Source organism: Cervus elaphus, chromosome 1, assembly GCF_910594005.1.
Source record: "Cervus elaphus chromosome 1, mCerEla1.1, whole genome shotgun sequence".
Lineage (NCBI taxonomy): Eukaryota > Metazoa > Chordata > Mammalia > Artiodactyla > Cervidae > Cervus > Cervus elaphus.
The window spans coordinates 65,839,448-65,863,815 of NC_057815.1; the positions used below are offsets into that span (position 1 = coordinate 65,839,448).

A 24,368-nucleotide genomic window follows, 5' to 3' on the forward strand; every position below is an offset into this window, starting at 1 on the left:
CAGAGTAAAGTAAGCCAGAAAGATAAAGACCAATACAGTATACTAATGCATATATATGGAATTTAAAAAGATGGTAACGATAACCCTATATGCAAAACAGAAAAAGAGACACAGATGTACAGAACAGACTTTTAGACTCTGTGGGAGAAGGCGAGGGTGGGATGTTCAGAGAGAATAGCACTGAAACAAGTGTACTATCAAGGGTGAAACAGATCACCAGCCCAAGTTGGATGCATGAGATGGGTGCTCAGGGCTGGTGCACTGGGAAGACCCAGAGGGATGGGATAGAGAGGGAGGCAGGAGGGGGGGATTGGGATGGGGAACACATGTAAATCCATGGCTGATTCATGTCAGTGTATGGCAAAACAATATTGTAAAGTAATTAGCCTCCAACGAATAAAAATAAATGGGGGAAAAGAAAAAAGATAGCCTTGGCTTATACTAACCCGTATCTACAGCTGTCAGTTTCCCTGCCCCACATTCCCAGTAGTAAGCATCACCCCCTAGAAATGCCTTGTTTCTTGACTCCTGGTGCTGGCACAGTGGCTCAGGAGCTAGACAAATGAATGCCTGTGGCATTCTACAAAATGCCCACACAGATCTCTCCCCTGTACTCATATGCCTGTCTTTTCCTAAGAACTCAGGCTCCTGCATATATGCGGAAGGTTGTAGGCGTGGCTTCTCTCTCAGGGCTGAGGATACTTAGACACAGGCCTGGGGCTGGAGACCATGGGTTTCAGTCATGGCTCTCTCAACAACTAGCTGTGTGACCTGGACAAATCTGTCTCTTTGGGCCTCACTTTTCTCTGTGGTAAAATAAGGGAACTGAATTAAATGATTTCTCAAGTCCCTGCCAGAACTAAAGTCTTAGGATTCAAAATATCAACAGCATCAAAGAAGTTGAGAAGTGAACTCCTGGCAGTCACAGGCACCAGCATGACTTCCAAAGAAGAGAGAACTCCTCAGGTTTGCTGTTTATTGGAGGGAGGGAGTCCCAGACAGGGATACAGGGCAGTTTTGAGTTATTCTGGCTTGATCAGCTCTTCTACTCAGGGGAGGGAGGTACCACTTGGTTTTTTTTCCTTCTTCTTTATGGCCAATCAATACAAAACGGCCAGTGAACTTCAATCGTGCATTGTTCCAACTGATTTCCGGACCCTTCACATGAACTGCCCTCAGCTGCAGCTGGGGAGGGGCTTGAAGGGTGGGGAGCCCTGTCCCACCTGCACCAGAGGCCTGGAAGCAGTGAGCCATGCAGACTCAATCACGATTGCTATCTGGGCAACAAGGCCCTGGCTGGAGCCTCACAGAAGGTCCTGTTTACAGTAATAACAGCACCAGGCCCTGCTGTCTGAGCAGAGGCAAGGTGCCTGGGGCTAGAATCCACACGCAGCCTCCATCTGTGCCTTATCTACCGGTTGGCCTGGGCTGAGAGGGGTGGGGCGAGGGAGGAAAGACAGCTCTCAGAACCCAGCACGGGTTAGACAATCCCAGGCAGGTCCCAGTGCTACAACTCCACAGACACGGGGCCTTTCTGGCATCTTTTGCTTTCAGTCCTTGAACTGAACACTCTCTTTCAAGCGTGGCTCAGGGCTTGGCCCCTAGGAATCTCTCCTGGTGAGGCGGCCCATCCCAGCACTGCCATAGCCGGACTACTCCAGAGGGCAGTGAGCGGGCAGTGAGGCGGAGGACTGTCACTTACACAGTACTGACAACAAATGAGGTGCACTGCGTGACATATCTGCATGCTTCATAACCAATTAACTTCCTATCGTATAAAGTTTTTAAGTTTCCGAATGTAAAGAAGGATGTGCTGAGATCAGTCTATCCAATCCTTTCTTTTTATAGATACACATACAGAGGCTCAGAAAGCACCCGCCTTGGAAGAGCCTGATGCGGATATAAGCCCGCACCTGTCTCTTCCAGACTGTGTGACTGTGGGCAGGTCATGTTAACCTCTGAACCTCAGGCATCCCACCTTATCAGTCTGGTAACTGAGGTAACCAAAAATGTACATGTACTTCTAGTGTTAACTATCATCATTACCACTGTTCTATGTGTTCAAAGGCACACAGTAGAGGAGCTGTATCAGAACTTCACTGAATACTGCTGGATTAAAAAAAAATAAAAGCCAAAGCTGGGGGGGACCATTCTTTGTCCCATCTTTCTTATAGTTTCTAGCAGGAACTTGGCACACATTAAAGTGCATAGATTTTTTTAACTTTTTATTTTGAAATTATTTCAAATTCACACAGCAGTTAAAAAACAGCGTGCAAAAAAAAAAAAAAAAAAAACAGTGTGCACACACACAAAACTCAGGTATATCCTTCACTCAGATTCTCATTACATTTTACCTCACTCCTTTTCTTTCTGTTTTTTCCTAGATCACATGAGAATTTGTTTCAGACATCATACCCCTTTATTCCCAAATATTTCAGGACGTACCTCCTAGTATGAGGACATTCTCTTACAAAGCACTAACCAATAATGATCAAATTCGGTACATTTTAACATTGACAAAATATTTTTATCTAATACACGACCCATATTCAAATTTCCTCAATTATCCAAACAATATGCTTTATAGCAATCTACCCTCCACCCCAGACTCAGATATAAGCCAGGATCAAAACTGGAATCACACATTGCATGGGCCTTCAGTCTTCTTTCATCTGGAACAGTTCCTCAAACCTTCTTTGATATATATTCATGACACACACACTTTTACAGAATAAGGCTGGTTTGTCTGTAGACTTCTTCAATTGGCATAAGAATTTGTTGAGGAACCACTTGCTCTTATTCAACTATTCACTGCACAAACTTTTCATGAGACTGGTTATTACAGGACTCTAAGCAGGATACTGAGGACTCTCTGATGAATTCTACAGTGTTCTTACCTTCAAGGTATTCCCTGAATAGTTATCTGGCAAACAGCTAAAATACAAGCAAGCACCATGTGAGTGTAGATCAGAACAAGAGCCACAGGCATGACTTCTTGGAGGCAGAGGCATGGGCTGTGCCAGAAAGGATGGGCAGAAGCACAGATTCCCTTAATGCACTCCTGGGATCTTCTATGGGAGACAGCTCTGCTTCCCCAAGCAGTGTGTGCCATGGTGGGGACTCAATAAAACAGAAATCCAACAATACAAGGCCAGAAACGGGAGGGAGTGGTCCAGGGCATCCCCATCTGGGTACCTCTGTTCGGGGTTCTAAGTTGTGTCCCACTCAGCAGCTGGTCTGTCTAGGCAGCTGAAGTGTGGGAGAGGGCCATGAGCGCCACCTACTGGCACCACAGCAGGCCTGTAGGCTCCACAGAGGGCAGCTGGGCAGCTGGGTGTTGCCAGGAAGCCTGTTATCCTATGGCAATGAGACACAGAAGTAGCCCAAATTTCTTAAATTGGGTTGGCACTTGAGCTACTACTGCTAAGCTCCAGAACCCTATGTCTGGCCCTCTAGATGGGAGCAAAGTTTGGCTTTCACTAATTCAGGTTCGTCCCAGAACAAAGTAGACTCTTCTCCAAGGCAGGCTCTGTGCTGAGCACTGAGGGTACAGATCAATCAGACATGGATCATGCCCACAAGAAGTTCCTGGTCTGAACTGGTGGCAGGGAAATGGAACACAAGTGTTTTAAGGATCACAGGTGCTCTGAAAGCTGTTTGTAGAGGGTCAGTGAGCACACAGCATGCTTGGCTCTTTCGGTCTTTCAAAACTCTTAAATGGTGGTATTCAAAAGAGCTTGTGTTTCTAGAGCAGCCTACTACACACCAGGTACTTGACATTTATAATCTCATCTGGTCCTGTGATTAGAGAAGGAGCCCGAGTCATACAGAGAGAGGGTAACTGACTTGCTTAAGATCACATGGTCAGTAAGTGGCAGCCTGGGCTGGAGCCCACCCTCTCTCTATTGAACCACACTGCCTTCCAGGGCATATATCCCAACTTCTGTTTTTCTACACATTTAGCCCAGGATCAGCACAAATATCTGATGGGACTAATCAGCTGACCCTGATGAAAAGATTCCGATGCTGGGAAAGACTGAAGGCAGGAGAAGAAGGGGATGACAGAGGATGAGGCGGCTGGATGCCATCACCGACTCGATGGACCTGAGTTTGAGCAAGCTCCAGGAGATGGTGAAGGACAGGGAAGCCTGGCGTGCTGCAGTCCATGGGGTTGCAAAGAGCTGGACATGACTGAGCGACTGAACAATAACAATCAGCTAACAGAAAATGATTTAAAAAAAAAAAAAGGAAAAGCCTTACATAGAAAGGAAGTTAAATGATGAATGGAGACACTCTGACTAATTCTGCTGTCTAGAACCTTCTCCCTTGGAGGGACCCCTTCTCTTAGACTGAAGATGAGACAGGCCAGATCCCTTCATGGTAGTCTCCATACCACCACCACCACTTCCACAGCTGCATGGCAATACGACACTGCAAAGTGGCCTTGGCTTTAGGCTAAAACAAGCTTGGCAAACAAATCTAATCAGTAGGTTTTAGAGGTAGAGGAAGTCCTAGTTCTCTGCAGACAAGCTTAACAGACTCTCAGAGTATAATGCATCTGCCGAGAAAGCTAATGCAAACTCAGGCCAGGTTAACAGACTCATAAAATCTCTAAAAAGGGGATCACTGCCCTGCTCTACACAATGGTGGTCATGCCACACCAGAATTCAAATAGGGCACCAAAAACTTTATGACCATTTCATTACAAAATGACTAGGGTGAGAGAAGACTTGATACCATAGTTTAGAGAACCAAGGTTTATTTGGCTTGGAGCTATTAATATTTAAAAGTCTGGAACAGGGAAAGGGAGCTGTGTAGTCTTAGAGAACAGAACAAGGACCAAAGAGGCAAGCTGTAGAGAGCATAACAGCAGCTCACCATGTGTCAAGCGCTATGCCAGGTGCTTTCATAACATTACCTTGGAACTCATCACAACATAAAGTATTTTTCTGATAACAAAGTGCTGTGTGTGCTCAGTCACTCAGTCATGGCCGACATTTTGCAACCCCATACAGCCTGCCAGGCTCCTCTGTCCATGGGATTTTTCAGGCAAGAACACTGGAGAGGGTTGCCATTTCCTCCTCCATACAGAGTGCTTATGCTTACATTATTCCAACTGTCCAGAATGTCTTTCTACCCAGCTCCTTATATCCCAATACTAACATCTCCAGGTCCAGACTGAATGCCCCTCTTGTCTATAGAGACTTAACCTTTTGTATGTACTAATTACAATTCTCTTACCAGACTGAACGTTCTTTGAAAGGCAAAGGTCATCACGATACATCATGATTCAATGCTGAATGGGGCATACTGCTCATAATGGGCCTTAAGAATAAATAAATGGCAAAGAAAATGTACAAATGACCAAAAAAAAACCTCATGAAAAGATGTTCAATATTATTAGCCATCAAGGAAATACAAACCAAAACCACAAAGAGGTATCACTTCACACAATGGCTCTAATAAAAAAGACAGTAACAAGTGTTGGCAAAGATGTGGAGAAATCAGAACCCTCACATTTTATATTGCTGGTGAGAATGTTAAAATGGTGTAGCTACTTTGGAAAAGAGTCTGACCATTTCTCAAAATGTTAAACATAGAGTTACCCATATGACCAAGCAGTTCTACTCCTAGGTATCTGGCCAAGAGACATAAAAACATACATTCACACAAAAATTTGTACATACATGTTCGTAGCAGTGTTATTCATAATGGCTGAAAAATGAAAACACAAATGTTCATCAACTGATGAATATGTAAATAAAATGTAATATATCTATACACGGAATATTGTTCAGTCATAAAAACAAAGTACCTGCTACATGTAAAACAAAGGTACATGTAGCTACCTGCTACATAAAAACAAAGTACATGCTACAACAGAGGTGAACCTTGAAAATATATTAAGTGAAAGAAGCCAGTCATAAGAGGACAAATATTGTATGGGTCCATTTATATGAAATACCCATACAGGGAAATCCATGGGAAAAGAAAGTGACTTAGTAGTTGTCAGAGTCCGGGAGATGGGGGGGATGGGGAGTGACTGCTGAAGGGACTGGGTTTTGGGGGTAGGGGGAAGGTAGTGATGAAAATGTTCTGGAATTAGGACATAGTGATGCTTGTATAATCATGACTATATTAAAAAAACCACTGCACTGTATACTTTAAAAAGATGAATTTTATGAGGTGTGAATTATATCTCAAAAGGAAAAAGAATAAGTGAATGAGTAAATGTTTACTCAATCAGAGTAAGCTTATTACTCAGGAGATAAGAGTATGTCTCATACCTAGAGGAGCCCAACTGTGGGCGGGATGGTGCCCATCAGAGAACCTAAAGAGGAAGCAAGGACACTGGAGAGGAAGTGAGGCTGAAGACAACAGTGCCTTGGGTCCTGTCTGACCCATCAGGGGCTGTACCTGAGTCCCAGGTGGCCCTGGGAAGGACATTGTTCTGCCCGCTGGACTCTGACCCCTGGGGATTCCATGGGACTCCTCCAACTGTGTGTGCTTTACATTTGGTCCTGCTCACTATCTGCAAAGGCTGGTCAAAGACACAGACTTCCCGGGAGGCCTGGGCACTATCCCCACAAACAAAAGGGCACTGAGATGGAAGCCTGAGCTCAGCCTCAGAGGGGTATTCTTATGCAGCCTTCCTGGGCCTCCCATCCACATGAATGGAGGATCCTGGAGACCAGTCAGTCTGCTGAGCCACTGGACCCTGCTGGGGAGACTCTGGAGAATAAACAAGGTTTCATTCAACCAGTCAATCAACTGGCCAGACTCCATCTGTACTGCGTGCTTTCTGAGTGCTCAATCAGCCTTGTGTGAGTAGCTATGGTGGAGGCAGGAAGAGGTGCTGGCCACCTGGCTGGGACAGCATGGCCTGGGTGAGGAGACACAGGCATGAAGCGACTGTGGAGAAAGACAAGGAGGTGAAGACTCAACTCAAGTCTGGCTCAGATTTTGAGGCTTTGGGAACTTTGATAAGAAAGATCATCATGGACTAGACGAAGCAGTTAACTGCGGTGAGAAAAGCATACACTCTGCATTTATGTGGGACTTGGTTTAAATCACAGCTCTAGTCCTTATCAACTGCAGGGTATTAATCGCTCAGTCGTGTCTGACTCTTTGCGATCCCATGGACTGTAGCCCGTCAAGCTCCTCTCTTCATGGGATTCTTCAGGCAAGGATACTGGAGTGGTTTGCCATTCCCTTCTTCAGGGGATCATTCCGACCTCAGGATCGAACCTGGGTCTCCTACACTGAAGGCAGATTCTTTACCGTCTGAACCACCAGGGAAGTCCATGTGGAAAATGGTCACAGCACAATCTGTTTTGCAATACTGCAGCAGAGAATGAAGATAATACATACACAGTATCTTGCACTCTGCCTTGTGTACACACACAGAGTAAGTATCTAATAAATAGCAGCTATTACTACTAGGGAAGGTGAGCTTTCTGGAAGAGAAGGGCTTGAAGGGGGCAATGAACTATGAATAGGATCTAAACAAAAGAACACGGGTGGAGTTGGAAGCACTACAAAGGCTAACAGGTAGGAAGAAGTCAGCTGCATGTTTAGGACTAGAGGAGCCAAGTCTGACTGGAATGAGGGTTCCTGGGATGGAACGGAGCCAGGTTTGGCTGGCAGGAATGGGGGGGGGGGGGCGGCGCTGTCAATGAAGAGCAGAGTTGAGAGCAGGACAGGTTAGGGATCTAGATTTGACATTCATTTTCAGGAACCCTGTACTGTCCTAGTAAGGCAGATTGAAATGGTTCTCCCTTGAGCTACAAAACATCTTCCTAACCCTGGAAAAGTGCTGGGAGGAAATTGTGACTCAGGCAAGCTTCATTCTCCTTCAAGCCTCATAGCATCCTCACCTATAAAATGAAGTGCTAGGACACTTCCAAGGGGGGCAACTTTGGTAAATTACTCAAGCAATCCAAACTTCTGTTTTATCATCTGTGAAACGGAGCTATACTACTTTCATAGTTGTTAAGGATTTAGTAATTTAAGTCTCACATAATGCCTATTTCAAAAAAGGCATTCAATAAACATCAGTCACTATTAGTAATAGTTAATAATGTTATTAAAATATTACTATTTTATGTATTTTAATATATATATACAAAGAATATATGTTAAAAATATACAAAATTATATCATTGAAATAATATGCTATAAACATTAAATGAAACTCTGAATAAATGTGGGTTCTTAAAAAAAGTGGTAAAACTAAGGTGATAGGATATCCACAAGACCAGTATGCAAATGAAAAGATGGTCAATTTTAATTGCTCATCAGGGAAATGCAAATTAAAACTATTATGAGCTACCACTACAGATCCACCAGAATGGCTAAAAATAAAACACCTGACATGGCCAAGATGGTAAAAACTGAATATCCAGAAAATTCTATCCATTATCTTATTTTGCTAGTTCACAGGCAAAAACCTGGTATAATTAACAACATTCAAATACAACCCCTACTATGCACTGAGCACCTAGTAAGTGTTAGGCCCAGCACTCACTGGTTTTTCTCATTTAATTTTCTCACTGAATACTCGCAGCAATGGTGTGAGGTAGGTCAATCACCATCCCACTTTGCAGATGAAGAATCTAAGGCCAGAATCTTAGGCTACTTTCCCAAGGTCACAGAGAGTTAACGAATGGCACAGCTGGGATCCAAACCCTGTCTTCTGAGACTCATGACTGGGAATCAAAGCTTGTTTCCTCAGACTCTGAATTCCTTACTGCCAGGATTCCTGCCAATGATATGAAACCCTCTCAGGCAGACCCACTGACAGAGGCACAAGAAGAGAACCACTTTATATGCTTTAGCAGGACTTTGGGCCTGCGACCCTTATCCAGAGGGAGGAGAGGGAAGGAAGCAGGATGTAGACGAATCTACATTCAAAAGTGAGATTTTCTGAGAGAGCAGAACTGTGAGGCAAACTGCTACAGTGAATACAGTAAACCCATAACATATCAGTTTGACTAATTTTAATATTCTTACATTTCTCTCTGTTCCTCAGTTTCTGGGAAAACTCCTTGGGAAAAAAATCCAACTGGTTCCAGTCATGCCGGTAGGATTTGTGTTATGGCCATGGCCGAGCTGGGGCTTTGGAGAAGCAGCACCTGGGCCCTAACAATGGTGGTAGGGAGACTGAGCCAGACAGCTGCCCCTGCTGGGGAGCCCTGAGGGACTGCAGTTTTGTGGCTTCACTGCCTCCGTGGCTAGATCAGTGCCCAAGAAGATGCTGACACACATAGCTGGTAGGTACTCAGATTGGTTCCCAACGTTTCTCAGCAATCAGAATTGATGTGCTTGCTGAGCACATCAATCCCCTCCCAGCCACCCCAACTCAGCGGCCGCTGCTGTCAGAGTAAGACAAAGCTCCCTACAATGGACAGCCCCCAATGCCATGCGAGGCCTGCTTTCTCTCCTGGCTCCTGCCAGGAAAGCTTTTCTTTTCCTTCTTCACCGAGGTTAACTCCTTCACTTCGTACTTGAGCTTCCGCTGGGAATTTTTCCCTGGCCAGAGGAAATCTCTCAGAGACACTTGAGATTCTCTATACCATTCCTTTGTAGCATTTGTCACAGCTGTAATTTCATATTTACATGATTAATGTCTGACTAAGCTTTAAGCTTCATGAGACAAGGTCTGTACATTTTTGGCCTATCACCGATCCATCAGGGCTTAGCATAGTGTCAACACACAGTAGGTGTTATTTGTTGAATAAATAAATGATTGAATTAAATCACCATTTTTATTTTCTTTTTCCCTAGGGGGATGTCAATTCTTTTGTTTACAAGTTTATTATGACTGTAAATAACTACTAACATTTGCCTAACTCCTACCATTTACAAAACACTTTAAAAATACTCAATAAATATTTGTTTACTATTTACGTGAACAGTGATAAACAACGCAGCAATGGTCTGCCACCTCCAAAACTCACAGTAGCGTGTGTGTGTGTGTGTGTGTGTGTGTGTGTGTGTGTGTGTGCGTGCGCGCGCGCGCGTGAGAAAAAGAGAGAGAGAGAGAAGGAAAGAGATGACCCATCTCAAAAGAGGGTGATAAGTGCTATCACAGAGGAAGTATAAAAGTACTTGGAGGGCTAGGGACGGCTTCCTGGAAGATGTGACACTGGTGGCCCAAAGGATGAATAATTCTCTAGACCACAGGAGTTCACCCTCCTGGAATTTTCATGAGTTCCTGGGAGGGTGGCCTGGCAAGTATCTTATAGTCGCGGTAACTGAGGAAGTTAAAAGCAGTGGGGCCAGCACTGGAGGCTTTATCACAGGGCTGGGTTTCCCTTTAGGGGCATCCCTCCTTGCCACAAGCCACTGCAGGAGGCCCTGGCTGTTCTCTGCTCCTGGGCTTGGCCAACCACCTGATCCTGCGGGGGTTCTCAGCAGCGGACTGGCTGTTTCCACAACTAACCTACTCATAAAATTCTGAAAAAGCTGCTAACCCAATCTTCCCTAGTAGTTTTCTATCATCAGGGAGCAAGCAAACAGAGATTCCGTAAGTTCACACCTCAGAAAACATGCCAGACCCTGGACCACTCTGCAAAATTGCTAGGCTGGTTAAAGGCCCACTTGAGTAAGCCCTGGAGTTTCAGTGTGTGATCGGGACCCTCCCCCAAACAGCTTAGATTTCTCTGTAGAGTTTAACACTGAGAACTATATTTCAAAATTCTCAGTGGGAACCCCACTAACAAGATGTGGAAACGAAGATTCAAAAAGGGAAGGTCTGTGATCTATTAAGGGCTTCGCTGGTGGCTCAAATGGTAAAGAATCTGTCTGCAGTGTATGAGAACTGGGTTCAATCCCTGGGATCGGGAAGATCTCCCGGAGAAGGGAATGGCAACCCACTCCAGTATTCTTGCCTGGAGAACTCCATGGAGACAGGAGCCCGGTGGGCTACAGTCCACGGGGTCACAAAGAATCAGACATGACTGAGCGACTAATACTTTAACTTTTTTTTTTCATGATCTATTAAGAGTCCCAGAGACAGTAACTGTGACAGAAGTGGAACTTAGGTCTTCTAATTCTAAAATCCTTGTACTTTTTTTGCAGCATTATGCTGCCTTCCAACATCCCAGCATTCAAAAAGAAACCTGTGTAGGTTATACCCTAGCATTCAAGAAACATTCGTAAGCTTCAAATTACAGGAGTGATGCCAGTGAGGCCTTGACCTTCGGTCTAGAATAAAGCTTTTGTTTCAACCTATTGCAAGCCACAAGAACATTTACATACTTACTGGTTAAGAGAGTTGGATGTTTTGGTTGATCTCATGCCATCATTAATATTTTCCCACCCAGCCAAAGTGATACAACAATCGATAAACAGCCTCTCAGAGGCCCCGAGACAGCTGAATGTATTTACCAGCCAGGGTTTTTGTTAATTAGATAAAATCCTTGGATCAATGTGCAGAACATTTACCTATATTGGAGCTAAGCACATTCTGGACACCTTAATCCGGGCACAATGACAGCAAGTGCCTCAAGCTCCAGGCTGGGGCATCCGGGGACAAGAATCAAACCAAGCCATCAATGCAAATCTAGAATAAATGTGTTTGGCCTCCAACAAAACCCAACCCTTTCTTCTTTCCTGCATTGCAAATCAAATCAGACTTTTTTTCCAAAGGTACCTAGTAAACAAGTTTTAGCTGGTATGAAGTACTTTAATGTCTAAAACCATCAAACCAGAAATCAAAACAAGATGTCAAAACAATCTCTAGACTGATCTTTGAAGCAGCATGGCATGTACTGCAGGAAGAGTCAGAAAGACCCATTCAAACGTCTAATTAACATCTCCACTTGAATGTCTCACTGAAATGTTAAATTCAACATGTTCAAAACTGAACTCAATCTTTTTCTCCCAACCCAGTCCTCCTCCTCCAGCAGCTTCATCTCAGAGAATGGCAACAGCATCTCCACAGCTGATTCAAGCCAGAAAACAGAAATTCATTCTTAACACCTTCTTCTCCCTAATCAACCATATGCAAATTCATTTATTCAAGATTCACTTACTGAGTACCTCCTACGTACCAGGCACTGATGCTGTTCTAAACATCACCAAGTCCTGTCTAGTTTACCTTCTCCATCTCTGCTACTGACACCTTACTCCAAGACACCACCTGCCACCATCCTTTCTGGTCTGGACTACTCCAGTCACTATCAACTGGTTTTCCTGCATCCACCGCAGCTCCCTATCAATCTATTCTCCATGGAGCAGCCAGGGTGATCTTTTAAAATTACAGATCTAGATCATGTCACCACATGTCTCTCTCTCTCTCTTTTTCTGTCACATACACACACCTTCAAATTCTTCAATGGCTGCCCACTGCTCTTAGTAAAAATAAAAGACATTAACATGGCCAACAGATCCAGTGTGATATGGTCCTTGCTTAACTCCCCAATCTTATTTCATGCCCTCTCCCACTTACAGTCTGGACTTCTCTCAATTCCTTTGCATCTTTTCTTGACTCAGGGCCTACTATCCTTTTAAGTCAATATTCTTCTAGCTTTCTCTTTATCCTTCAGAATTCACTTCAACCTCACTCAGATGCTTTAGCTTACAGATAACATACCCCCCTCCACTCCTCCCATGCTCAAGATTAGACTCCCAAGTGTCTTGTGCTTCACTTTTTAACAAAGTTTTACTGAGATATAATTCACACACCATAAAATCCATCTATTAAAAGTGCACAACTTGATTTTAGTAGATTCAGAGTTCTGTGATCTTGACTACCAACCCCAGAACACTTTCATTAGCCACCCCAAAAAAACTCTGGATCCATTAGCAGTCACTCCCTATTCCCTACCAACCCCAGCCTCCCCAGTCACTGGCAATCACCAATCTTACTTTCTGTCTCTATAGATTTGTCTATTCTGGACATTTTATATAAACTGAATCATATAATATGTGGTCTCTTGTATCTGGCTTCTTTCACTTAGCATAATGATTTCAAGGTTCTTTAATGTAGCATACACGCAGTATCTGTATTGATAAATAATATTCCACTGTATGCCTATATTGTACTTTTATTTACCCACTGATCAGTTAAAGGACATTGGGGCTACTTCCCTCTTTAGGCTATTATGAATAATGCTGCTATTAACATTCTTGTACCAAGTACAATCATGTACGTTTTCATTTTTCTGGAGTACACACCTAGGAGTAGACTTGCTGGGTCATATGTTTAATGTTTTGAAGAACTGCCAATTGCTTTCCAAAGCAATTACACCATTTCACATCCCCACCAGCAATATTTAAGGGTTCCAACTTTTCCACATCCTTACCAACACTTGCTATTATCTATCTTTCTGATTACAGTCATCCTGATATGTGAGAAGTGGTATCTCATTGTGGCTTTGATTAGTATTAAATATCCCCACAGAGGGGAATGGTTGGCCACCCCAGTATTCTTGTCTGGAGAATCCCATGGACAGAAGAGCCTGGTGGGCTACAGTACATGGGGTCTCAAAGAGTCAGACACGATGGAGTGACTAAGCATAAGCACCCTAATACTAATGATGTTGAGCATCTTTTCATGCGCTTATTGGTCAATTTGAATATCTTCTTTGGAGAAACTATTTGGACCCTTTGTCCACTTTTAAATTGGGCTATCTTTTTTTACTGTTGAGCTTCCATATTCTGAATATGTATCTCTTACTAATTTGTAAATTTTTTCCCTTTCTGTGGGAGAGACTTTTCACCTTCTTGAAAGTGTCCTTTGAACACAAACATTTTTACTTTTGAAGTCCAATTTATCTCATTTTCTCTTTGATTTCCTGCGCTTTTGGTGCCATATCTAAGAAGGCTTGCCTAGCCCACAGTCACAAAGATTTACTTCTGTTTTCTTCTTTTATAGAGTTTTATAGTTTTAGCTCTTACATTTAGATCTATGATCCATTTTAATTTTTGTGTACGATGAGGCAGGGCTACAGTTGTATTTTTTTACACGGAGATATCTAGTTGTCCCAGCACCATTTGTTGAAAGGGCAAACTGTACTTCATTTTAAAGTATATAACTATAACTGCATAGTCACCCTGGCTCCCAGTTAGACTGTAAGTACCAGGAGGGCAGGAACTGTGCCCATCCTGTTCACCACTGTATCTCCAGCACTCAATCCAACACCTAGTTCCTAATAAGCACTCAGATATTTTGGCTAAACTAATGAAATACTTTTATTATTAACAATAAACACGAGCAACTCTGTTTTGCGTTACAGGTATTATCATTTCCACATTACTTAGGCTTACAGAAGTTAGGCAACCTGTGCCTTGTTCTGCTGGTCCTCAATGTTCGACTGAGGTGTTCCCTCCTCACCTGAGAAGCAGGTTAGTGAGCTCCTCAGAGCAAGGACTGCTTCTCCTTCCTCATTTTGTTGCCACCAACACAAATTCAGTTCAGGGCTAGGCACAAGAGACAGGCTGGACAGATGAGTGACGGAGGGACGAATGGACAATGCTCTCCATAACCAGGGCCCTACTCATCTCCACTCTCCCGGCCGCAGACTCTGATCCAGCAACACCACACAATTTAACAGTACACAGCTCGCCCTCCTCACCACACCCTCGGGCTCTTTCTTGCCTCAGCACTATCACTTACACTGTTCCTTTTGCCTAGAATGCCTTTGCCTTCTATTCGCTAAACACTCCTAATACTTTAAGACTGATCAGGCGTCATTTCCTCTGGTCCGCCCGGTAGATGAGGCCCACATGCTGGGCTCCTGTCTCAGCACTATGAGTGGAGACAACCTAAGGACCTACATAGTGGCTGGAAAGCACGGTGTCTGTCCATGAATCCTCGGGGCAAGAATGCTGGAGTGGGCAGCCACTCCCTTCTCCAGGGGATCTTCCCAACCAGGAACTGAACCTGGGTCTCCTGCACCGCAGGTGGACTCGTCATCATCAGAGCCACCAGGGAAGCCCTCTTGTCTCAGCACAGACCATGCTGCATTACCACCGTCTTCCCCAGACTCCTTAACTGAGGGCAAGAAGCATGCCTGGTCAGTTGTCCCCAATGCCAAGTAAACCACCCAGCATATGGCAGGTGCTCAGTAAGCTTTCATCAAACGAACAAATGAATCCTGGAGAGAAAGGGCAGGCAGTCTGAAGTTCAAGACTGATACCACCATACTTCCTTCATTTAAAAAATGCTTGTGCCAATGCAAACAATCGAGTTAAGCACTCAGCAGAGGCCTAGCTCCCTGCTGGGAGAAGGGCAGTGGGTAGAGGTATAGTCTTTCACCCAAATTTGTTCGAAAAGAAATGTGATCTCTGTGGCGAGAACAGGAGGCCTCACTTCTCCCAGCCCCAACAGCTCCTCACTCGGCTCTGTCCGATCCGGGACAGATGTGCCTTCAGACTGCCCTGTGCCCTAGGTTTCGGTTGAGCGGTTCCTGAGTCCAGGAACCACGCTTGGGTGTGGGCTGAGCCCAGGAGCAGGGCCACCTGCTCATGCTGCTGACAGGTGGGATAGGGGCCTCAGAACCAGGATTCCACTCCTGAAGAGCCAGAGCTGCACTTGCAAACAATGTTTAAGTGCCCTGGGGGAAGAAGGAAACAGCTGCCACATAAAGAGAAAGGAGAGGACGACGGGAAGGAAAAGGGATCCAGCCTCCTTCTGACCCAGCCAGCTGGAGTTTGAAAATAAGACTCTGGACTGCCTGCTTCCGGTTTGCTGGAAAGTCAGTAAAAACTAGCTTTCCCCAACTTTCACTGTACTGGAAAAGAGGATAAGACATGTGTGGGACCAGACCTTGTCCCTGCCATGAGGAGGCACATAATCCAGTGGTTTAAGGTGAAGGCCAGCCCAGCCCTCCTTAATGTAAAGAAGAACATGGTGAGTGGCAGAACCTTCCCTGTGCCTTTAGCCAGGCAGGCCCACACCATGAATGGTTAGCCAGCTCCACGTAAAACAGGTAACAGGGCCCACACTTCAGAGCTGTTGGTCTGATCATCTCACACTGCCTGAGGATCCCTCATCTGTTTCTGATTTGGGTAGTGTGTGAACCACGCTGGTTTTCCTGTTCATGGGCTGAGTGCCTCCTCAGTTCTGATGTTCAGCCCCGCTTCTGCCACCTGACCTCCAACTTTTCTAGCAAAGCAGTCTTCTGCACAGCTGGCACGGCTCTTCCTAGATGACCTGACCACCAACCCCGCCCCCCGCCCCCACCCCAGGCCAGCAGAAGGCGCAGGGCAACGGGCAGATCACATTCAGCTGGGAGGAGTCTGCAGTACTTGAGCGGAGGCTGGGAGGCTTTAAGAAAAGGTGTAAGGAGCACAGTGTACACACAGCAGTCTGTGTGGAGGGCCCACACCTAGAACCCAGAAACTGCAGATTCAAGAGTATCCTTAAAGAAGATGATGAAACTCCCCACCTCCGAACAGAAGAGCTTTGGATTGCTTCCCTTCACTATCAAGAGCTCTCCCAAGGCTCTAGGAAAGTAGGGGGTCATCAAGGCAGAGGCATACACAGCCCAGAACCAGAGAGGGACAGGAGAAAAGGAGGGGAGAGACAGCATTACTCCAGGTCTGAGTTTTACTCCAAATACTGATTTGACCACACAGATCATACACATGATGACCCAACTGTGTATAAACTATGAGTAAATATTTTTTTTAAATTGAGAATGGGATTCTATCCTGGTATTAGCAGCTCTGTTGGGCAGAGCTAAAGGCCAGGACACAGATGGGAAAACTTAACGGTAGTGTCAAGTATCTGTGCAGAGTCTAGGATGTAAAAAGCCTAAATAAACAAGGACCTATGGTAGGAATTCAAGGAAGTTTCCTTCAAGCAAGGGTGGTCAGGCTCCCCCAACTCCTTCCCGTAGGACCAGCTCTCTGAGCAGGAAGAGCTGTGATTAGCAGGTCACATGTTTGTTTCCTTGAGACCACATGATGAAGGTGAGGGGAAACTGTCAGTTCTGAGGGGCTGGGTCTGTGCCTTGCTCATCTCTGCCTCCCTCACAAGGGTTGAAGGGAGATACTGACTGAGTCTTCATGATCGAGAGAGATAGGACAAGAGGAGGCAGGAGAAAAGCGGGTTACAGACTGGGGACACACAGGGAAATCCTTGTAGACACTAGTCACATAGGCAAGAACAAATGTTCTGAACCACACACATACCATAAATTCAATCATTTTCTGTAATTTGAGGGTGGGAGGTTTAATCGTTGTTAAGAAAAATGTGTATTTGAAAGAGCTAAATCAATCAGCCCTTGGAGACTAAGTGAAACAGGAAAGGAATACGTCAAGGCTATATATTGTCCCCCTGATTATTTAATTTCTATGCAGAGTACATTATGCAAAATGCCAGACTGGATGAAGCACAAGCTGGAATCAAGACTGCAGGAAGAAATATCAATAACCGCAGATATGCAGAAAGTGAAGAACTAAAGAGCTTCTTGATGAAGGTGAAAGAGAAGAGTGAAAAAGTTGCCTTAAAAGTCAACATTCAAAAATTGAAGATCATGGCATCCAGTCCCATCACTTCAAATAAATGGGGAAATAATGGAAACAGTGACAGACTTTATTTTCTTGGGCTTCAAAATCACCTCGGCTGGTGATCACAGTTACAAAATCAAAAGATGCTTGCTCCTTGGAAGAAAAGCTATGACAAATCTAGACAACATACAGAGACATTACTTTGCTGACAAAGGTGAGTATAGTTAAAGGTGTGGTTCTTGCAGTAGTCATGTACAGATGTGAGAGTTGGACCATAAAGAAGGCTGAGCGCCAAAGAATTGATGCTTTTAAACTGCAGTGCCGGAGAAGACTCTTCACAGTCCCTTGGACTGCAAGGAAATCAAACCACTGAATCCTAAAGGAAATCAACCCTAAATATTCATTGGAAGGACTGATGCTGAAGCGCCAATACTTTGGCTACCTGATGAGAAGAGCTGACTCACTGGAAAAGACCCTGATGCTGAGAAAGACTGAAGGCAGGAAGAGAAGGGGACGACAGAGGATGAGATGGTTGGATGGCATCACCAACTCAATGGATATGAGTTCGAGCAAACTCCGGGAGATAATGAACGACAGGAAACCTGGTGTGCGGCAGTTCATGGGTTCGCAGAGTCGGACACGACTGAGTGACTGAACAAAACTCAGCCTCCCCTGGTAAGGAACAGGTGCTTTCACAGCCCTGCTGCTCTGCACATGCATGGCTTACCCTGGCTTGCCAGAGGAAAGCAGGAGCCTGGCAGCAGTCACCTAGCAGTCATCAACAGGTGACTAAAGGGTCAGCAGAGGCCTTAAATGAGGGCACAGCCAGCTGCCACGCCGTCATGCCAGCGCACTGCAGCAGGAGTCGAGGCTCTCCTGCTTCTGAGGGAATGAACGTGCCACGCGCTGCCTGCAGTTATGGATGGCTCTTATAACAGCGAGCCGACAGCTGCGCTTGGTTTTTAAGATGCATCATCGCATGTTTATTAAACTACTGCTCCATCATATTTATTTGGCTACGAAACAACTCCCAGCCCATACTTCCAAAAGTGGTTTATTAAAAACTAAGCCTTGAACATTAATACTCAAAAGCACCCTTGAGAGTCAATAATAATATGGCAGATAAAATGAAAGGGAATCAAAGCAGTAAGTCTTGATGGGGGTTGTGACTGCCTTTCAACACTTTCTTGCATGTTCAGGCAGCTGGAGTGGGGAAGAGCACCATGGGTGTGTGGCGCTGGGTGCAGTGATAGCCACTCCAGTCACCTAATTTCCTGTCTAAAATGTGGACATGGTGGCAGGGAAGGGAGGGTGTCCCATGGCCACCTAGCTCTACACAAAAGGCAGTAAAAAAAATAAAGGCCAAAGTTCGGGCTAATGCCGGGCACCAAGTTTCACCAAGGATGAAGCCTCTGCCCCTAACGAATAGCCCCATGTCAGAGCATCCATCTAGGACAGACTCTATTCTGCCCCGGCACCCGGCTGAGGCTTGGATCAAGTCCTGTCCCTGCGCAGGAACAAGCCTCCGATCTAACTGACCAGTGGTCGCTGGGGAAACAAATGAGCTAGGGAAGCGGGAGGAATGCAGTCAGCTCCCGGGCAGGCACCCAGCATGGGCACCCAGCCCTGCAGGCTGGTGGCTTTGGCAGAAAGATCTCTTCCAGCTCCCTCCCAAACCTCCAAGTGTCTCCACTGTTGCCCACCCGCACTCCATCCAGTCAATAGGGAATTATCCGTGGCCAATCCCACAGAGAAACAAGAACAAAGTGGAAGATTCACCGAGGAATCCACAAGATGTAGGAGGGATCCCAAACCATGCCCTGAGAAGAACAGAACAACTGAGGGATCAGGGCTGTCTGGGGCCAGAGAAAAAGACACAGGGGCTGACTCTCTACCTTAAGATATCTAAGGGCTGACTTGGGCCAAAGGAGCCCAAGTGACTCACTGACTACAAGGAAGTCACAGGGTTCGGTTCCCAGCTCAGTGTGAGGATTTCCTCCCAGGCAGTCACCACCAGAGCAAGGGCCCCACTCCGCTCAGGCCTCCTGCACGAGAGAGCAAGGTCTAGGGTCTGATACTCACCTGCTGACTTCTTGGACATTGTTGGCTCGAGCAGCTTCCATCAGGGCTGCATCTGAAGAGAGAGGGGCACCAATCAGATCCCTGACCAGGACCTAACCCTCAGAGCTTCCTGGAGGGCCCAGAAAGACAGTGGAAGTGAAGGCACTTCAGATACATGGGCTTTAACAAGTGAAAAGATGCCAAGATATACAACGAGATAGCTAGCCCTCCCCTGCCCACATGAAAGCCTCTGTTAACCACTTGTCTTCCACATCTTTCTATTAGAGCCCAGACTCAGAACTCTTACCACACAGGTGATCCAAGGAATGTGTTAGTACCACGTGTGGCCTACAGTGAACACTCAGTGTGTGAACGCCTTCACCCTTCATCAGCTATAAAGCTCTGCAGGTTTATGTAACTATCACACATTATTAATTATCCCCCTTCCTTGCCCCACTTTCTCTTCCAACTTCAGTTTCTCAGCCTAGTTTTGAATCTTGATGTTACAGGTCACAAACCTAGCAGGAGGACAGGATAAGGAAGAGCAGGCAGGGGTGTGGACCCCTCCGAGAGTGGAGAGAGCCTCGACCAGGAGCCAGGCTCCACACACCCTGTCCACTGTTCACCACGTGCTGTGGCAGCCTTTCCCCCCTCAACGCCAACTTCCTTGACTGTAAAGCAGAGGCACTAATCCCTGCCCTGACAGCCTTACAAGGATGCTAAAGAAATAACAGTTGAAAAACCTACAAACATCCCAGTGCCAAACCCAACGAAGGAAGAACCAAAGTAGAGGATTCCAATCAATCCCTTAGGAATCACCAGGCCTAGTAGAAAATCAATGGCAAGCTTGGCCTGGCCTGGGCAGCGTGCGGGCTGTTGGCACCACCTTGTGGCCATGAGGAAAAGCCGTCAACAGCAGAGGCACATTCTCTCTCCCAGGGGCTGCAACACTCTGAGCTCAGCTGGTCCTGAGCTCCAGTGATGGGCACCAGACTGACTCAGACCAGCCCTGTCTCAGGGAGCTCTCAGTCCAGCCAAGAGAGTCACCACGTGAAACAGAGAGGAAGCACTGGAGCAGGGTGGAATAGCAGACCTGGGTCTGGTCCTAACTCTGCCACTTACTTGTTTATTACCTGGCTCACTCACCTAACCTCCTGTGTACAATATCCACCTTATCAGACGTATGCAAACCAGTCCTGTGGTTCAGACTGATGCACAGGCCTCCACGCCCCCTCCAGGCCTAGGCTCCAGGGCTAGGTCTTCCTCAGTTCCCCAGCTGTTTCCCCAGCACACACCCCAGCATGCTTGGGCAGCCCCCAGCTGGAAGGGGAACAAGCCTTCCTCAGATACTGCTGTATTCTCTCTCCCCTCACTCTTTTAAAAAGAAGTAGCTTCTGCAAGGTCCCAGAGGGAATGAGGAATGAGCCGAGATTAGAACAGGGGTCCCCTGGCTCCTAAAGGGCAGTACTGATTACGCTGCACTGAGGGCCTTATCTCACAACTCTCAAGTCAGGAGACAAGGGAACTGGCAAGTCAGAAAGATTGGAACTGGTCATGGTTTGGTAAACATCATGTATTTTGGTAAAAAGACCCCAGTGTCTTTTGCTGGGGTTCACATGCCACAGATTCCAATCTGGAGCCCCCCAAAAACTCTGAGGCAAGACCTTGGACACCTTCTCCCCATCTGTCTAAACCTGCTGGCCTTGGGACATTCCCTGCTCATCAATTTTCCACGGCTTTCCATCACCTATAGAAGAATTTCAAACCTTCCAAACCCTCGCGCCTGATATCCAGACCCTACTCCATCTGCTCTCACCTCATTTAAAAGACCTCCTCTCCTTCAACCAGGCTGGACAAACTGCTAGCCTCTATACATACTATGCTGACCTGCGCTTCGTTCCTGGAAACATTTGCGTAGAATACCAACCATCTTGAGGAACATTTACTAAGTGCCTACGCTAAGTACCAGGGACTATGATGGACAATGCAAAATTATTAGGGAAAGGAACCGGAATCAACCTGAAAATATCAAGACGCACTCCCTGCTCTCAAGGAGCTCACAGTATCAACTCTCCTTTTCATCTCTTGCCTTATCCTTCAGAACTCAAATTCAAATTCCCCATCCTCAAGGAAGGTCTCCAATCATTCAGGAAGGCTTTCCATGCTGGCCTTCTGATCCCCCAAAACACGCTGTCAGATGACTCGCCAGATGCACATGCCTAATGGCCCGCACCGTCCCCTTAACTGGCATTGTGTTAAGTCAGGAGTTCCACATCAAGCTTTAAAGTAGGTGCACAGAGGGTATTCATACCTCTGTGGGTGTGGAAGTGATAGAATCATAGTGTGCCTAAGCTAGAAGAACCCTTAGGAGCTCTGTTTCAACACCCTCATTTTATAGATGAGGAAACAGGACCATGAGGAACAGCAAAAGTCCAAAGTCACGTGGGAACTAAAGGTAGAACAAAACAAGACCCCAGGTGACCTTACTCCCTGCCGAGGCTCTTCCTAAACAGCTAGCCACATCCTACTGAATAAACAAATGAATGTCAAGGGCGTCCCTCCTCTTGGTCCAAAGTCTCAGAGCTTGGGATGCATGGAATCTTGAAACACCAGGCCTCACTCTTCTCTTTGAGGAAGAGCTGAGAACCTGAGTAGCTGGATTCACGTAGGCTAGAAGTCTAGCTCTCTGCCTGCTCTCCCAGTCCCTGCTCGGCTCCATGCACTCAGGGGTGATGCCAATCTGGGTCAGCCAGCCCCCGTGGTTGCTCTGGTTCTCTAGAGAGCCAGCTCCCTGTATTTCTTGTCCTGCCAAATTCCCTACATAGCAAGATAACCTCATGCCTGAGACCAGGCACAGCAGAACCCTAGGAGTCTCCCTGATGAACACACCCACACTGCTGAACTTCAAAAGGAATCAGAATAACAGCACTGTAAGAGTACTGAGAAATCATCCTCCACCTGTGGGAAAACAATCTAGAGAGGAGCAAGCAGAGCCAAAGTTGGCACTGAAACTAAGTCTCCTCTTCCCTTCTTAGGCCATGGACCCCAAGGACTGTAGCCTGCCAGGCTCTTCTGTCCATGGAATTTTTTTCAGGCAAGAATACAGAAGCTGGCTGCCATTCTCTACTCCAGGGGATTTTCCCCGACCAGGGATCAAACCCACGTCTCTTGCATCTCTTGTGCCTCCTGCATTGGCAGGTGGATTCGTTACCACTGCACCACATGGGAAGCCAAACAGGAGGTTTCCTGGAGACCTCTTAAAAGAGGAACAGAACCAGGTAGAATGGTAGAGAAATAGGCCACATGCTAATTTCAGATGTTTAGTCCAATGCTCCCATTGTACAGATGGATAAGGTGATACTCCAAGAAGGGAGGCTGACCTTTAATAACTGTATTATTATAATACAATAATTATTATTATGGGCTTCCTAGGTGGTGCCAGTGGTAAAGAACCCACAAGCCAATGCAGGAGACATAGAAGACACAGGTTTGATCCCTCAGTAGGGAAGATCCCCTAGAGGAGGGCATGGCAACCCACTCCAGTAGTCTTGCCTGGAGAATCCCATGGACAGAGGAGCCTGGCAGGCTACTGTCCACAGGGTCCCAAAGAGTCGGACACGACTGAAGCGACTAGGCACGCATGCAATTATTATTCTAATGCAATAACAGTTGCATAATTTGAGAAATTACACAACTCAGAGGAACTGAACTCCTCAGCCTGCTCTATGACCAAATTATGTCTGGGTCCCACCAGGACTGAAGCTCTAGTGGTCTAAATCTATAAGCAGCTCCCACCCTCCAACCACATGGACTCAGGACCCTCCTCCCGCCTCTCACTTGCACAAAACCAGACTGTCCCGATAATCACCCTTGCTGGACGGGCTCTTGCTGTAACAATGAACCACCAGCGCCGTGGCCAGGGCCCACACGCCCAATCCAGCTCTGCTGAGGACTCCATTCCAGCTGTCCTGCCCAGGCAGTGTTTCTTCGGGGCTGGGAAGGCGTCCCCACGTGGCAGCTGCAAGGCAGGGGGTCTCGGTACGTCCTCTCTGGCGCCCTCCAGTGGCTGCCCCTCCTCCGGTGAGTAGGGCCGGCGACGTTCCACCGCGCCCCCCGACGGCAGCCCTCAGCCACTGAGGCTCCCCGCGGCCCCCGGTGGTCACACTCTGGCCGGTGGCACTTTCGTGGCTCCGGAGCGATGGGGACCTAAGCAGCTGGAGAAGAAGCCGCGGCGCCGGCGCTGTTCTCTTCGACACCAGGGACCCCAGCATCGTGACAGCTGCTTCGATAACCCCCTGGTGCCGGCCCCTGTGCTGACCACTTCCAACATGGCTGCTGCGGCGCGTTCGAAGACGCCGCGGAGTGGAATTACGCACTACCTCACGGGAGTGGTAGTTCCTAACCCTAGATCTTGACGTAGCGGAGGGAGAAATAAACTACATTTCCCAGAAGGCTGTGGCACTTGCGTCATAATGACTGCAGACTTACAGGATCCTGGGGCGTATTGGGAAATGGAGTTTGGACATGGGGGCGTGGCAAGAAGAGAAACACCTAGCAGGGGCCAGGCCATTAGAGTTAAGGTTGGAATCCCAGAGTCTTCTTCCAAGTTTAGCTAAAACTTGAGATGCAGTTTCTGAGTTTTGTAAATTAAACGGGACTCTTTAGCAGAGGCCAGTCATGAAACTTGTGCTTCTTTTAGCCTATATCTCTTTTTAGCCTGGGACTGCTTTTCACAAAGATAGCTAGGGTAACTGGTGCACCTGAAATAGGAATTTCTTTTCTTTTCTCTCTCTCTTTTTGTTTTTTGTACACCGACATCCTTTCTGTTAAAAAGTTGATGCCTA

At 46.4% G+C, this 24,368-nt stretch overlaps 1 protein-coding gene across 2 annotated transcripts in view; it reads right to left on the reverse strand.

The window, feature by feature from the left end:
* Window positions 1–23,873, reverse strand: part of CLPB (caseinolytic mitochondrial matrix peptidase chaperone subunit B) — a 153,504-nt gene extending 129,631 nt beyond the window's left edge. For both annotated transcript variants that reach the window (XM_043906456.1, XM_043906463.1), the window contains exons 1-2: window positions 23,393–23,873; window positions 19,546–19,597 (exon numbers count right to left, since the gene is read on the reverse strand). In XM_043906456.1, coding sequence (XP_043762391.1) covers window positions 19,546–19,597; window positions 23,393–23,795 — 455 coding nt within the window. In that variant the 5' untranslated portion in view covers window positions 23,796–23,873. The remainder of the gene's footprint in view (window positions 1–19,545; window positions 19,598–23,392) is intronic.
* Window positions 23,874–24,368: the final 495 nt, after the last annotated feature.